The sequence below is a fragment of the Arvicola amphibius genome, chromosome 9, assembly GCF_903992535.2.
Source record: "Arvicola amphibius chromosome 9, mArvAmp1.2, whole genome shotgun sequence".
In the NCBI taxonomy this organism is placed as follows: Eukaryota; Metazoa; Chordata; class Mammalia; order Rodentia; family Cricetidae; genus Arvicola; species Arvicola amphibius.
The window spans coordinates 1,653,666-1,670,788 of NC_052055.2; the positions used below are offsets into that span (position 1 = coordinate 1,653,666).

Here is a 17,123-nt window from a genome sequence, read left to right on the forward strand (position 1 = left end):
CAACTTCAAAGTCCAGGCCTGTCCGAGGTCACCACCACAGTGAGGCCAGATCCAGGGTAGGCGTGGGGGTGAGGCAGGAGGAAAGAGCAGTTCCACAGGCATGCATCCAGCAGGTGTGGGGCTGAGGGACGTGGAGGGGCAGGGTGGACTGATGGGTGGCTAGCTGCTGGCGTCACCAAGACAAAGTGGGAATCCTCATGCCCCTCATGAGGAGGAGCCCTGCTGCCAGAGGGACTATGTGAGAGGGCAGGAGTTGTCTAGAGAGGAGCTCCAGCCATGCGCACAGAGGGACACTAAGTCCCCAAGGTCAGGGGTCTCAGCTAGTCCATCGTCTACCTTCAGTTCCCGTCTCTCCTTCCTCCTGAGAGGTGGAGATGGGTTACCAGCAGTCTCAGAGGGCCTCAGCCGTATTCCCCCATCTCCTTATTCTGTGTTTAGGAGTCACCTGTGCTCCGCTTACTCTTGGGGAACAGCCCTTTCCTAACCGTAACACAGGAGGCCTCTCCTTGGTTCTCAAGCCCCCCAATTTTTTGACCCCACAGAAAAACCTCTTTGTACTCGTCTTGTCCAGTTCTTGGATGCTCCATGCTGCTGGCTGGGAAGGCTCTTTAGTCTCCTCCCCCCCTTCTCCATTGCACCTCCATCAGAAGGAGGTGCTCTTGCTGCCTCAGACAGAAGGCATGGCTCCCAGGTCTCCAGCCTGACTCCGGCTTACGCCCAGGCCCGGGGGCACGTTAGGCAACCACAGAAGTCATCCTGTCTGATACGGATTTACCACTCAGGCTCCAACTTCCTCCTGTCTTCCTCCTTTCCGTTCATGGAATCACGGTGGTTCTTGTCCACTGGGGGAACTGTCAGTCATCTTGACTCCTCCCCACTTATTGATCTAGTCAGTTTCCATAGCAATCATTCATCAGCAGCGGAGAAATTGTCAGGAACCATATTCAGTTTAGGGGCAATAAGCAGAAAGGGCGTCATTCGTAGTAAGTCATACACACTGTAGAGCTACTTCACATTAGATTTATCTAGGGAGGTTTTAGCCAAGTGGCCAAGTAGAATTTTGAGCTTCATCCATCCACAAAAACCAGACTTGTGAGATAGAGCCAGGCATGTGCAGATAAAATTCCTGGGTGATTGATTGATCGTGTGTGTGCATGTATGTGTGCATGTGTATGTATGTGTGTATGTGTGTGTGCGTGCATGTGTGTATGTGCATGTGTGTGTGCGCATGTGCGCTCGTGCATGTATGTGTGTGCATGTGTATGTGTGAGTGTGTGCATGTGCATGTGTGAGTGTGTGCATGTGTGCGTGTGTGTGCATGTGCATGTGTGTAGCACATTCTAGGCAAGTGCTCTACTATTGAGCTCTCGCCCCAGCCCTTCAGGTCGCTTTGACCCAGGTGGTTTTCAGTCTGCCTGTGACGATACAATGTCCATTCCTGCCTCGACTGTAACCAGGTTTCACTGATTCCATCACCGTATCGTCACATATTAGTCCCATCCATCACAGTGGTTCACAGGCTCTCACCTTCTTTTTAAACCTCACTAATTCTTGTTTTGGTAATTACCAGTAAACCCCCAATCAAGACTCGCCAGCTGGCCTTTTCTGCAAGCCCTCCAATATAAGGTCTTCCAATATCTTAGTGTCTGAGACCGACCCACTAGTGATTTCCCTAGCTACTGTTGGATCTATGTTGAGTCCAGCTACATAAATGAGCGGTCACAGCTCACGAGGGAGAGCATCTGTGTGAGCCCTTTGTGCTCTAAGAGGAAAAAAGTCCCTTCAGAGAAGAGCTGATTTCTGTGGGGCAAGGACAGGCAATAGAGACAGGGGAGACTTGTGGCAAGGAACACACCAAGTTGCTAGCACCTCGGGCCCTGGGAGCGGCATGCTGGATAACCAGAATCAGCACTCCAGTTCCAAGGCCCAGAATAATGGTCCCCCAAAGAGCTGTGGGGGTGTCTAACTGTGCCTGGCATCCAGCAGCCTGCGGGGTGATATAACAAGGACAGAATTGGGGTTCTTGGGAGGTATAGTTTTTTTTTTTTTTGCACTAAACTTTGTCGCCCACATCTCCAGACATTTAAAGAATCCTGAGCTATTTTCAGACCTACTATGAAAAGAACCGAGGTGTCTGCAGTCAGACACCAGGCTAGCTGTTTCCTGAGAGGAGTGCTGGCAAGACTCCTGTCTTGATCTGTCAGCCTTCTACTGACTGTTCCGGCAAACTTTGTGAGTCTTCCGTGGCTGGCTCACTTGGGAGCATCTGAACAGCGCCCGCTGTGCTCAGACTTGCTTATGACAAAGGCCATCCTTGCTGGGTTGTATTTTGCATTTCTTTTTGTGGAATGTGTAGGAGGAGAGGAGGGGAACCACAATGCAGAGCCCAGGGTGTCCCTGGGCTTCCCCACTGTCTGCTGGAGGGAAGCCAGACGACTTGCTTCACGCTTTTCCTGGATTCCATGTTTGAAAACTGCTTTTGGAAAGAAGAGCCAGTGGGAACTCAGAGAGCCTCAGAAGTAAACTGATTATTCAGTAGTGTGTGTGCGTGTGTGCACGTGTGTGTGTATGTGTGTGTGTGTGTGTGTGTGTAATGTGTGTGTCAAGCTCTCTCCTAATAAAACTGAAATTAGATATTCCAGTCAGCCTCACATTTACTGACTTCCATTTTACCTGAGGTCCTCACCGTATTCTTTTTAAGGTATGGTCTCTTGGTGGGATCAGAACCCACCGCTCTGCTTGTCTTCCAGCTAGCTTGCTCTCAGAATCCTTACCACACCTTCTGAGGCTGGAATTGCAAGCGTGCTTCCAGGCCAGCTTAGCATTTACGTGGGCTCTAGGGATCTGAGCTCTAGTCCTCAAGCCTGCATACAAGCGAATGCTTTGCTGGATCCATCTCCCCAGATGGATGGGCAAGATTTTAGTTGTAGTTGCAAGGTGCACTAAATTATAATACACTAGTAATAGTTGAATAGATTTGTGATAAACATAACAAAACAATCTATGCTGGCAAGATGGTTCTGTGGGTAAAGACACTTGCTGCTAAGCCTGAAACCTGAGTTAAACCCTCAGAGCCCACATGGTGGAAGAAGAGAACCAATTCATGCACATGGTTCACCTCTGGACTACACACATGTTCTGTGGCATGAGTGGGGCAACACAACATATGCAAAATGAATGTATTGGGTTAAAACAAACCCAAGCTTAAGAGAAAAAAACCCGAAAAATCCACATTTCCCTTCCCCCAAGCACTGAATAGGGGAGTTTCCATTTCTCAGCAATTTCTGTACATTTATATAAATTTATTCCTAGAAAGAGAAAATGTAGTTTTGTAGATGGTTCAATTCTGCAAGCTCCTTAATGTCACTTGGGTATTTCTTTCCTGTGAGCTTAAAAAGATCAACATTAAAAATAAGTGTGTATGAGTGTGTGTCTGTCTGTCTGTACAGCATAGCATGTGCATGCCTGGTGCCTATGGAGGCCAGAAGAGGGGCAGTGGACCCCTGGGTCTAGAGTTACGAACAATTGTAAGGCACCACCTGGCTGGTGGGACTCAGACCCAACCTGGTTGCTCTTAACATCCCTGCAGCCCAACTTCATAAAAACAAAACTGCTTTGTTTAGCTGGACCCAAATCCATTTATCCACTCTCCTGTGAAGATGAGTTAGTCAGGTGTCTCATAGCTTCATGTGGAGCCTGGGCAGCTAGCAGAGAAGCTTGTACCCAGTTGGTGCTCTGTCGATGTTTGCTGACCAATAACGGAAGTGGGCGTTGGGTGCCAGGTGATATTCTGGGTCTCAACCACTTTTTTCCATGCATAGCCTTTGATTTTATTGAGGTATACATTTTTTCTCCTCCCTTCCCTTCCTCTCTCTTCCCCTTCAACCCTATCCATGGTCCCCATGTCCAATGAGGTCATTTTCTGCTCTTGATGAAGAATGAGACACTTACAAGGGAGTGACTGAGTAAACTGCCCAAGGTCACATGATATATTGTTTTGCTGTTCAGAGATACCTCCAAATCTGTAATAAAGATACACTTTCTTGCCTGTCAAAAAGAACCTTGAGGCCAAAGAAGTGAATTTGCCTCAAGATGGACAAGTAAGGGTGAACCTTTCCTGCCTGGAGAAACTGTTGTTTCTGCCTAGCAATGTTAAAAATACACACTTGTGGACAAACAGTGCTTGCTGCTATGCACTGAGTGTACACACTACCCTGGTTTGACTCAATGCCCAGGGTGACTTAGTCAGGGTTTGCTGGCAGTGATCAAGGCAACTGATAGAAGGATGCATTCAATTGGGGGCTGGCTTACATCTTCAGAGGGTTAGTCCATTACCACCATGGCAGGGCGTGTGGCAGCACACAGGTAGGCATGGTGCCAGATCAGTAGTTGAGCGCTTTACATCCTGATCCCCAGGCTGCAGGAAGAAACACTGGGCCTGATGTGGGCTTGTGAAGACTAAAAGCCCAGCCCAGTGACCATCTCCCCCAAAAAGGCCTTATCCCCTAATCCTTCTTAAATAGTTCCCCAACTGGGGACCAAGCATGCAGACACAGGAACCAATGGGGGCTACTCTCATTCAAACCACCGGGCAAAGTATCAAGATTTACTAGACAAGAATAAAAATCAAAAACAAAAAACTAGGGCCTTGAAAGATGTGGTTAAGACTGCTTGCTGCTCTTGCTCAGGACCTGGGTTCGGTTCCCAGAACCTACATTCTGGGGCTCACAATCACCTGTAACCTCAGGTCCAGGAGCTCCGACGTCTTCTGGCTTCCACGGGCACTTGCATGCACACAGGGCACATACACAGAAACAGTTTTGTATTTGTGTGAAATTAAAATAGTTTAAGAGAATGAACTTAACAATCCAAATCGCTGTTTGCTTTAGCAATTAATTGCCCTCAAAATTGAAAAGCCTTACAACAACATTTAATGGCACAGACTCAAAAGCCCATTAATATCAAGCTCCACACTGAAGATCACGTTCTAAGTATGTGAAGTGGTTATGATCATCAGCTGATATGCTTTAAAAATAAACTTTAAAATGCTTTTTGAAAGGTCAACAGAGAATGCACTCATGAACTTGCTTTTTGATTAATAATAAAACACAGATTCTCCCATGGAGCTTGCCTTTCTCATCCAACTCTTCTGTTTCAAGCTCCGTGATGTCTTCTCATTTGAGCATTCTTGTCAAGAGTATTTTCTTTCTCAATAAGAAAGAAAGCTGTTATGGAACTGATGGAAAGGCTTAAAATGAGAAGCTGCAGGGTTCCCCCTCCAGAATGTTCTGTGCACACTGGAGCACTCCAAATATCAGAGCATACTGAGAACCCGAGAGTGCCTGCCTGAGGGTTTGTTCAGCTTCCACTCAACTAGCTACAGCTGACCTTGGTGTCTCAGTCATTGGTCTACTGCTGTGAGGAGACACCATGACCAAGGCAACTCTTACAAAGGAAAGTGTTTAATGGGGGCTGGCTTACAGTTTCTGATGGTTAACCCATTATCATCATGGTGGGGAACATGGTGACAGGCAGGCAGTCTTGGTAGTGGAGCAGCAGCTAAGAGCTTTACATCCCGCTCTGTGGGCAGAGTCCCCCCCCCCCATCTCCTGGCCTGGTGTGGGCTTTTAAAACTTCAAGACCCACCCCTAGTGGCACACCTCCTCCAACAAGGCCACACCTCTGTATCCTTCCCAAACAGTCACTATGGCGACAAAACATGCAAATATATGAGCTTATGGGCCATTCTCATTCAAACCACCACACTTGGTAAAGTCTATCAAAATGTAAGACAACCAGGGGTTAGATTTAAACATAGGAAGGCACTGGGGTTTCTAGTAGAGAGATTTTGAAACTTGTTGGCTTTTGGAGCTTTCTTGTGAAAAGGTGATGTGGGGTTTGGTACTACTTTGAAACTTTTTGCTTAGGCTGTCATTTGTATTTGCCTGAAAAGAGTATTTACTTTCACCTTCCTCTTTTAGTTTTTACAGCCTTCTATTTCTATTAATATTAAATGGATTATAAATAGAAGTGTAAAAGGGAAATAGAGGCTTGAAACATAGGGAGGGGTTAGAAGTGTTTGCCTAGCATGTGTGAAATCATAGGTTCAACTCTTAGTACTAAAAAATACTATCTGTCTGTCATCTATCTATCTATCTGTCTGTCTGTCTATCATCATCATCATCATCAATCCATCCATCATCTATCTACCTATCATCCATCTATCTATCTATCTATCTATCTATCTATCTATCTATCTATCTGTATATTTACCTACCTACCTACCTACCTACCTACCTGAATAAGCTTTAAGGGAGTCTGACCCCTCAGCTGAACTAAGCTCGAGGAATCTGCCTCATCATCAACCTGAGTGAGTTCTTGTGTAACTGTGATGTGGGCAGGTGACAAGGACAAGAGGTGTGAGGGCCAAGGGGACTATGGTGTTCCTTCCAGAAAAGGAAGCCCAGGAGTTACCTGTCTGGTATCTCACACCCCAACATTCTCCTTCACCAGATGCCGTGCGCTCACACAAAGAACCAGCAGTGTTTAGATCCAGGACCTGGACAAATCACCAAGTACTATATTTTATGCTCTCAAGAATCCTATAAAAATATGAAGATTACACACAATATAGAACCAAATCCTTCTAAGTATATAAAAAAACCACATACTTCCAGGTATTTCTCTTAAAAAGTATCTTTTGTTTTCATAAATATTCTGTAAGTATAATCAGGGAAATGTAGCCATGCAGATCATAGGATCCTATGAGGCCCTCAAGATATAAAGCTGATCTTGGGCTTCCTAGAACTGAAGTAAACTGAGAGCCAATCAATTACACGCGTCATATCTGCAAGAGCCAAGGATGCCAAGACATACTGAGAAAAAACTTTCAGGGGCACAGCTGAGAACTTTCCAGATAGGTCTTCACAGGGTGCTGAAGCTGCCTCAGCAATAATCCTACAACAGAAAACTCGTTCTAGAGCGTATGGGCTTTAAGCTTAGCTGAGACAACTGCTCACAGCTTTTCCTCATATAAACTCCTACCCAGGAGAAGAGTCAGCTCTTCAGGGAAGGCTTTTTTTTTTGCGTTCTAGTAGAGTCAAATTCATCTTAGAAAACAACACATTTGGTTTTCAATGAACAGACTCCACTTTTTGTTTCTGCAAAACGAGGCATGAAAATGAACCTGAAAAGGGTTGCAAGTTGACTCTAAGCTAATATCCATTTATATTATGCCAGGGACTTTGCTAAACATTTTACAGGCACTGGAACATTTGCTCACTGAAATAGTTGCATTATTACATTTTTTTTATGTGTACAGATGTTTTGCCTGCACGTGTGTAGACCACATGTGTTTAGTGTTCATGGAGGCCATGGAAGCTCTCGGAAGTTCTGGATACTGTTGACTGGAATTAGACTACCATATGGAGTTAGCCATCATGTGGGTGCTGGGAATTTAACCTGGGTCCTCTGGAAGAGCTGTACATGCCTTTAGCCATCGAGCCTTCTCTCGGGCTACAAATGCATTTGAACACTAAGTGGTGGAGGGGCTGTTTTTGACTAGGAAAACAAAGGGAGAACTGGGATTCGAACCCAGAGCATTTAACGTCTCATACCAGGAAGGGATGGATGAAGTCAAGTGTCTGTGTGGATGGGGAAGAGGGGAAACTGGACTCTGTCCTTGGGGCCCAAGTCACCCTTAGACACACCAGAGTCCCCAGCTAAGATAAAAGAGTTCCTTACTACCTTAATGCTACCTTAATGCTTCTCCAAAGTGCTGCCAAAGGAAAGCCAGCAAGGGGGACACACTGCAGCTTACAAAACAGCATAGCAACCAAGGAAACAGACTCAAGCTGCATCCCTGTACCTGAAAAATGGCTTCTTTGTAGCACATCTGTGAAGCTTGGTACCCACGATCCCACTCCCCATATAGAAAGGATGCCATTTTAGAAAATGTAGATTCTACCGAAAGGCAAAAAGTTAATGATCAGCTGACGCCGACCCTAAGTTTTAACAGTGTCAACACTCTAGAGCCAGGCACACAGGTGGTCCAGAGAGAAGCAGCTTGGAGATGACCCATGGAAACTCAAGAGCCCACACCGGTGTTAATCAGCCATGACTTCGCTTAATCTCCCCACATTTCTTCCAGTCTTCCTTTGCGTTTTCAATATACACCTTGTTGTGAAGTGCTGAGCTAATACATCAGAAGGACAGGTCTTAATAGAGCTCGAACATGGCTGACATTTGGTTGCTGTAGAGACAACCCGTTGTATCTAACTAGCACCCAGCCCTTCTCACCCAGCACACTAAGAAGCACCACAGAGACACAGGGTCAATAAACGTCTCTACTTCGAAAAACTTTACAACCCAAAGCAAAGGAGAAGGAAATAATTACAATAACAAAGCAATAAAGAAAGATGAGGTCACAGACGTCAGCTGAGTGAGTCATGCTGTTCCAGAACACCAGGAAACCACGTTCCGTCCACTTGGTGGTCATTATTCTATGAGCAGAGACTTGGGGAGTTTAATCAAGTGGCCAGGTGGGTAGTGGGGAGAAGGGTTGTGTGACATGGCCCATGTGACAGGAAAACAAACAGCAATGTCTTTTCAAGGCTGAGGGAAGAAATGAGTTGGACCTGTGGCTTTTCTTGTAGTCTTTGTGATGAAGAAAGCAACCAGGAGAGGGAGGGCTGAAGTCAAGTGTTGGTGTGGAAAAGGGGAACGCGGATCAGTCCTTGGGGGCCTAAGACACCTTAGACACACCAGAGTCTCCAGCCAAGATATATGAGTCCCTTGGGTCCAGGTTCCATCACATCAAAGGGCAAAGAAACACAATACTCAATGGACCCAATTTCTTGTCTCTTGTGCCAAAAAAGGATATCTGGCACTCCAAAATAGCATTCTAATGAAATATCTAATTAAGTGCCTATGCCTAATAGTGATGGTTCAGCAATTCCAAGTAGTTAAAGAATTCTATTTAGAATAGCAGTAATTTTAGATTTTAATCATTAATGTTAAAATAGGAAAGAAACAAAAATAGCATTTCTATTGAATATAAATGTATCAGTAATTTGGGAAGATTTCCTATGACTAAGTTAAAAACATCCCACTAACGTATTATATAATGTTTGTTGAGAAGCGGCATACCTGGCAACGAGCAGACCCTGGGATGTGATTTGGTAAATGAGAAGACATACAAAACCATACAGGTGACACTGTCCAGCACAGCGTCATGCACTGTAAGGGTCCCGACTAACAGGTGTCGTGTTTCTGAAATCCATTAAGACTATTTTCTTCTCCAGGCTACATGAGTTACAGCTATAGCCCGTATTTTGAACACAGACCTGCTCATGTTAACATAGGCTGCGATCGCTGTAACTGTGCAGTATCTCGGTTCATTAAATCAAGCACAGAGCACTCTGCTCTCACCGTACAGGATAAAGCCAGCTTCTCCTGGATGAGGGCTCATTAGCCTTGTTCACGCGCAGGGCCCGCTAAGGGTAGCTGTGCAGACAGTATGCTTACTTATTTTTGGAAGTTCTCAGCAGGGAGGGCCGAATAAAAGGTTTCTTAAACTCAGAAATAGCTAGGTAATTTCTTTTTCTGGGCGCCGTGATTCATGGGCTCAACCAGATTTAAAGGTCTCTCTCATGGCTCATGATTGTGCAACACTGCATTTGCTGCAGGACAGGGAGGTAGGGTAGGGCCAGGGAGGGAGAAGACAGGGAAACTTTAGGATAGATTATGCTCAAATGTTCTGACTCATTTAACACAGCTCCAGGGTAAAATGATATTCATTGCTCTTGATTCCCTTAAAATGTGCATAAGCCATGCGTGCTGCACACGCCTTTAGTCCCAGCACTTGGGAAGCAGAGGCAGGTGGATCTCTGTGAGTGCAAGACGGTTCTGGTCTCCAGAGTGAGTTCCAGGTCAGTCAGGGATGTGTAGGGAAACCTTGTCTCAAAGCAAAACAAAACAATAAGTGTGTGTGTGTATAAACAGATGCAGATGTGTGTGTAAACAGATGCAGATGTGTGTGTAAACAGATGCAGATGTGTGTGTAAACGACGCAGACGTGTGTGTGTGTGTGTGTGTAAACAGATGCAGATGTGTGTAAACAGATGCAGATGTGTGTAAACAGATGCAGACGTGTGTGTGTGTGTAAACAGATGCAGACGTGTGTGTAAACAGATGCAGATGTGTGTGTGTAAACAGATGCAGATGTGTGTGTGTAAACAGATGCAGATGTGTGTGTAAACAGATGCAGATGTGTGTGTGTAAACAGATGCAGATGTGTGTGTGTGCGCACGTGTGCGTGTGTGTATGTGTGTGTAAACAGATGCAGATGTAGTAACAGGGTGTAAAAGTATTATCAAGCAATCAGACCAAGGCATTACAGAAAGGAAGCCCTTGTCCTGACTCAGGTACCACAGCAAGTACAGGTGGCTAACAGCCTCATTTACTTAGTCAGGTGGGCAGAAATCATCCTTGTTAGTTTCTGTCATCTCAAGTAGGTGTTTTTGCTTGGATGGTGGAAGTTAGTCTTTTGATTCCATCAGGGTTCGGTGGGTGACAGGAGAGACTATTAAGAAAGGGAACCTGGACACTGTTTGAGCGGATGAACATGGCTGACTGTCCCAAGCAGTCACCAACAAAGAGGAGCGGGGTCCGTGAGAACATGCCTCGCTATGTATTCTATAGCTGGTGTGAGCAAAGGAAGTCCTGTTGGTTTTAGACATCTTGTTTTCAGCTTTATAATTCACTTATAATATACGATGTATAAGGATCCAACAGAACAAAAACAAATGTCAAGGCAAGATCTTGAGCATGATACTGCTTAAAAACGCGTGGAAGCTTTCTGTAGGTGACCTGCCCTCTGTGGTCAGTGTCTGCGTCAAAGGAAGTCCACAGTCCTGACCTCAGGGGCACCCACCTCCTGCACTCACTGGAGGTGTTGCTGGGACGCAGTGTTGACGCTTGCCAGGCTCCTTCCCCTGTGGCAAGCACACCTGTAACCACTGCGTCCCGTCCCGTGGGGGCTGAGAGCAGAGGAGCGTCCTGCCAGGGAGCGGTGGGTCCTGGGTCTGAGAGGAATAACCTGAGCTACAGCTTTATGTAGCTTCGCTGAAGTTTCAGGGTCACCACTAATCAGCCATGCAACCTGACCTGCCTAACGGAGTCCAGGCCATGAGCTTAAAAAAGAAAAAAAAAAGATGAAGTGTGCCAGGTGGCACCATGGAATTTATTTGTCTTCATGATGTACACACATAATTAATACATAAAACAACACACACTCGAAATGGCCATGTGTAGAGCAGAGAAAAACTGGTCCCCATGCAGTTACACAAATGGTAACTCCACTCAGAAAGGAGTCTCCTAGCTTAAGTCTGCTTTTTCCCCAGGCCCCGAGGACACACAGTTTAGTACAAACGTTTTTACTGTTTTGTTATTGTCAGATACGTGATGCTTATCAATTCCCAGGAAATGAATGAAATCAACAAAAAGTCCTGTGACAAAAGCATATTTTCACAGAATAATCTGATGAGATTACTGTGGACCAATACAGAAAACAATTGTATTGCTTTCTTGGGTTTCATTTCTTTATAAGTATTTCCCACACCTGTGTGTGCGTGTGTGTGTGTGTGCGTGCAAGGATTCATTGATTTCTTTGGTTTTACAGGGTATAATTCTGTATGACATCCACACACACATATAGCCTTATTTATACCAATATTAAAGTCAAGAATTAATATTTAAGAAGGGAGAAATGAAATTATTCTTCACTATAAAAATGTCTGGTCCATTTGGACATTATTGCTCTTGCTGCTTTGTTTTTACTGGAGATGAAGAAACGCACCCAGAGCTCCCTGCTTTTGTATAATTTAGTTGTGTGTTTGTATCTGTCAGTGTGTCCGGACATCCACCGAAACTATACTGATCTTGTCTTTAAAAAACAAAAATGAAACCGCATAAATAAATAAGTCTACCTAAGGGGTACAATAAATAGGCTTCTCCACAGGAATAAGGAGTATTGTAACATAAAGCCCTCCAGTACTGTGCGATTAAGCAACAGTTTTGGATTTCCAAAGTCTCCAAATATAGCTTTAAATTTGGTTGGTTTGGTTGCTGGTGGAACAGCTGGCAGAAAGAGCACATTTCTATTGCTCTCATCCTTTCAAAAATGAAGTCAGAGTGGATACAACTGTACAGTTTGCCTTTGGAATTTATCTAGGTTTACCATCATTAGTTTTTGACTTTTGCAAAATTGTAGAACATACATTTTCGGGATTAGAAAGTAGTGCAATCCCTTCCATTCTGTGGTGGCTTGGTCTCTGGTCGTGCTGGGCAGAGGGGTCGGTTAGAAATTCTGCTGTCTCCTCTTCTTCGCGTCCATGGCGTCCAGGATGGGCTGCCTCTTTGCACTGTACCTTTGATGCAGTTCTTCGATCTCCCGCTCCATCATGGGGTCCAGTGCTTTCAGACGCATCTGTAGTTCTTCTAAACTTAGATTTTTTAACTAAATGCAGAAAAAAGAAATTAATACTGTAAAATAATCTAAAATACACTAGAAGTCTAATGAGTTTTAAAATAGATATCTCAGAAAATTCATTACACCATCTTAGAAGCATGGTCAACAACTAGAGCATGAATTCTTTCCCTGAAGAAGCCACAAGCTACACCTTGCAGAAACCTCAAGTAATCCACAGCAGAGCGATCAACGCCAGCACTGTTGGAGGACTGAATGATAAAAAAGGAAGATGAAGAAACCATTTGAAAAGACCCAGAGACCAATGTGCCATTGTCAACAGCAGATGTTGGGGTGATGTTCTGGGGACAGCCACAGGGTGCTGGGGAAAGCCAACATCGACAGGACAAGAATCGGGGCAGACCAGACACAGGCTCAGTCAACAGTTTTACCTTTTATTTTACCAAATGCCAAAAATGTCAGCTCTTAAACAGAGTTACATTATCTAGAATATTTTTACCCTGAGTGTTTTGATAAAATAGTATTGTGATTTAAACAAACAAACAAACAAACACACACAAAGCTGGTTCAAACTGCACTGTGCAAGTTCCGCTCTGGGTGTGGCCAACTTGAGAATGAACCGGCGATGAGATTTTACGGGGTACACTACAGTCTGGCCACGTTGGCTTCAGAGGACAGCAGCACAGTCCTTACTGCTTTTCACTGTGACCTCAGGAAAGACAACCTATTCTGCTATGTAAGAGGACCGGGAGCACTCCGGTGCCTAACTGAACTTGTCTGTTGAAACAGGAAGCTATGGGTCATCTCCTGAAAAGCACAGTCGGACGTCATTAGGGCTATAGGCTGCCCTGTACCACACACTCACACAGTCGTCAGGGCTACAGGCTGCCCTGTACCACACTCACACAGTCGTCAGGGCTACAGGCTGCCCTGTACCACACTCACACAGTCGTCAGGGCTACAGGCTGCCCTGTACCACACACTCACAGTCGTCAGGGCTACAGGCTGCTCTGTACCACACACTCACAGTTGTCAGGGCTACAGGCTGCCCTGTACCACACTCACACAGTCGTCAGGGCTACAGGCTGCCCTGTACCACACACTCACAGTTGTCAGGGCTACAGGCTGCCCTCTACCACACACTCACACACTCGTCAGGGCTACAGGCTGCCCTGTACCACACTCACACAGTCGTCAGGACTACAGGCTGCCCTGTACCACACACTCACACATACTCGTCAGGGCTACAGGCTGCTCTGTTCCACACTCATTCACACAGTCAGCTTTTACCCCATCGATGTTTAAAAATAAACCCTAAACTGGCCCTGAAAGTGTGTAAGAGCACTTTGCTCCAAGCCTGAGGTGCAAGTTCAATTCCTTGAACGCACATGGTGGGAGGAGGAAATCAAATCTTTTGTATCCCTCTGACTCCCACATAAGTGCTGTACAAGCATATGGTTCCCTACTTCCAAATAATGTGAAACCCCTAAAACCATGCCCTTCCTGATTACACCAGGAGTAGGGTTAGGTTTTAACAAAGAAGAGAGACCCCTGTTAAACATGATTCCAGACGCCCACGGAGTCAGGCCACACTGGTCCTGACAGACGGAAGAGAAGGCTCTGCCTACTTCAAGTGAGGCGTTGCCGAGCTCACGGGTCTCAGAAGAGGCTGCATGGTGGGGAGCAAGGACAGGCAGCCGCTATCCTGGAGCATGAAGACTTAGTTTGAAAATGACGAAAACTGAAGCTCATTTTTTCCTTTTCTTACAGAAGCTAACTCCTAGTTGTTTTATGAGTCGAAGCTAGAACACACTCTCACTGCTTAGTCACGGGAACAGAAGGCTGGGAGAGCACTTTGCACCGATCCCCCAGTTTACTCACCATACCTGGCCCCAAGTGACTCCTGCTTCCCCAAACCAAACTTACTCTAAGCCAAAAAAAGGTACTGAGGATACCGCCAATGAGTCACAGGAGACAGCTCCAAAAATATGCCGGGAGGAACACTGCTGTGGGAGGATGCTCAGTCGAAGCCGAGCAGCCCGCCCTGGGGTGGGCACCACCGGCCATGGGAAACCAGCCCCGTTGGGCTGCGCTGGACAGCACAAAACAACCTCTCTGGATTTATTACTTTTTATTTTTTTTAAAGGAAGAGTCTTTCTGTCAGTCCCAAGTTTACCTTGTATGTGCTAGGCTAGCCTCAAGTTCAAGGTTCTCCCGCTCAGACTCCTAAACACCCAGTGGACCCAGCTACAATGCACATCTGCATACCATTCGTAGTAGTATATAGTTTCCCCATTAATTACACATTTGTTCTGTGCTTGGTTCTGTTCAAATCACGGTGGGGATAAGAAATATGCACAGGAAGCTAAAAACTCTCTGAACTACACAAACATGTAACACTGTTGTGTGAGCCCAGCATGGACGTGGACCCACATCTCTGAAGACAGATGTTCCCAGGAACATAAGAACAGACAGGAGGACCAATGGAACCAAATAGAAGACCCAAATATCAATCCACACATCTTCGAATGCCTGATCTTTGATAAAGAAGCAAAAAATATTAAATGGAAAAAAGAAAGCATATTTAACAAGTGGTGCTGGCATAACTGGATATCAACAAGTAGAAGAATGAAAATAGACCCATATCTATTACCATGCACAAAACTCAAGTCCAAATGGATCAAAGACCTCAACATAAAGCCAGCCACATTGAACCTTTATAGAAGAGAAAGTGGGAAGTACACTTGAACACATTGGCACAGGGAACCACTTCCTAAATATAACCCCAGCAGTACAGACACTGAGAGAAAGAATTAATAAATGGGACCTCCTGAAACTGAAAAGCTTCTGTAAAGCAAAGGACACGGTCAACAACACAAAACGACAGCCTACAGAATGGGAAAAGATCTTCACTAACCCCACATCAGGCAGAGGTCTGATCTCCAAAATATACAAAGAACTCAAAAAATTGGACACCAAAAGATTACACAATCCAATAAAAAAATGGAGTACAGACCTAAACAGAGATCTCTCAACACAGGAATCTAAAATGGCTGAAAGACACTTAAGGAAATATTCAACATCCTTAGTCATCAGAGAAATGCAAATCAAAACAACTCTGAGATTCCATCTTACACCTGCAAGAAAAGCCAAGGTCAAAAACAATAATGACAACTTATGCTGGAGAGGTTGTGGGGAAAAGGGACCACTTCTGTATTACTGGTGGGAAAGCAAGCTGGTACAGCCCCTTTGGCTATCAGTATGGCGATTTTTCAGAAAATTATGAAACAACCTTCCTCAAGACCCAATAATATCACTTTTGGGTATATATCCAAAGGATGCTCAATTGTGCCACAAGGACATGCTCAACCATGTTCATAGAAGCTTTGTTTGTCATAGCCAGAATCTGGAAACAACCTAAATGTCCCTCAATCGAAGAAGAATGGATTAGAAAAATGTGGTACATTTACACAATGAAGTACTATACAACAGAAAAAAATAACGACAGCTTGAATTTTGCAGGAAAATGGATGGAACTAGAAAACATTATTTTGAGTGAGGTAACCCAGACACAGAAAGACAATTATCACATGTACTCACTCATAGGTGGTTTTTAAATATAAAGCAAAGACAGCCTACAAACCACAATCCCAGAGAACTTAGACAACAATGAGGACCCTAAGAGAGACTTACATAGATCTAATCTACCTGGGAAGCAGAAAGTAGAAAAAGACAAGATCTCGTGAGTAAATTGGGACTTGGGGGAGGGCTGAAGGGGGTAGGGAAGAGGCAGGGAGGGGAGCAGAGAAAAATGTAGAGCTCAATAAATATTAATAAAAAGAATTAAAAAAACCATGTAACATTGTTCTGTAAACCCAGCATGGACATGGACTCACATCTCTGAAGACAGATGAACCCAGAACATCTGTGGAGTCCAATTCTACTTCAGTGTTCTCTTTAAACAAAGACATTTTTATTACTTTAAATTACGTATCTGTATGTGACTATGTGCACTGAGTTCCTATGCCCTTGGAGGTCAGGGGCATCAGTGCCCTCGAGCTAGTTCCTGGCAGTTGTGAGAACCTCACAGAGGCCCTGGGAACTGAACTCAAGTCCTCTGCAAGAGCGGCAAGTGTGCCTAACTGCCTAGTCAGCTCCCCAGCCACACGCCAGTGTTCTTCTAGTTCAGTACACGCCCATCATTCCCATCTCTGAAGTTCTACACCACACAATTTAAACAACAGAATTTGGTATTTGAATCCAGAAAGTGTTTTCTAATTAAGTTATGACCGAGTTTCATAATCCTACTCCAGATTGTCTAGTTCTTTTTCCATCATAAGACTGTACGTTCTAGAACCTCCCGCTCACTGCTGGAAACCACGACATGCAGTGCGTAGTAGTAAGAACACAGGGCTTGGAGGGATTGGTCACCTTAGGTCAGCGTAGCAACCCATCATGTAAAGCAAGCAGCTACCCCAACTTTAAAATCTCTTACATTAAGACTCTCCTTGTGGATGTCTTGTCCTTCCTTTACTGGGGCAAATCGCCAGCAGTTAATAAATGTTAAATTATGACAAGGATTTGAATTCAAGGAAAGAAGAAAAAGTCTCTTTTAACAGATTTTATGCTTCCAATG

General features: G+C 44.9%; 1 protein-coding gene across 1 annotated transcript in view; it reads right to left on the reverse strand.

The window, feature by feature from the left end:
- Positions 1–11,221: 11,221 nt before the first annotated feature.
- Stk3 (serine/threonine kinase 3) overlaps positions 11,222–17,123 on the reverse strand; it is a 212,939-nt gene continuing 207,037 nt past the window's right edge. The window contains exon 11 of the mRNA XM_038342570.1: positions 11,222–12,517. Within this exon, the coding sequence (XP_038198498.1) occupies positions 12,359–12,517 (159 nt within the window). The 3' untranslated portion in view covers positions 11,222–12,358. The remainder of the gene's footprint in view (positions 12,518–17,123) is intronic.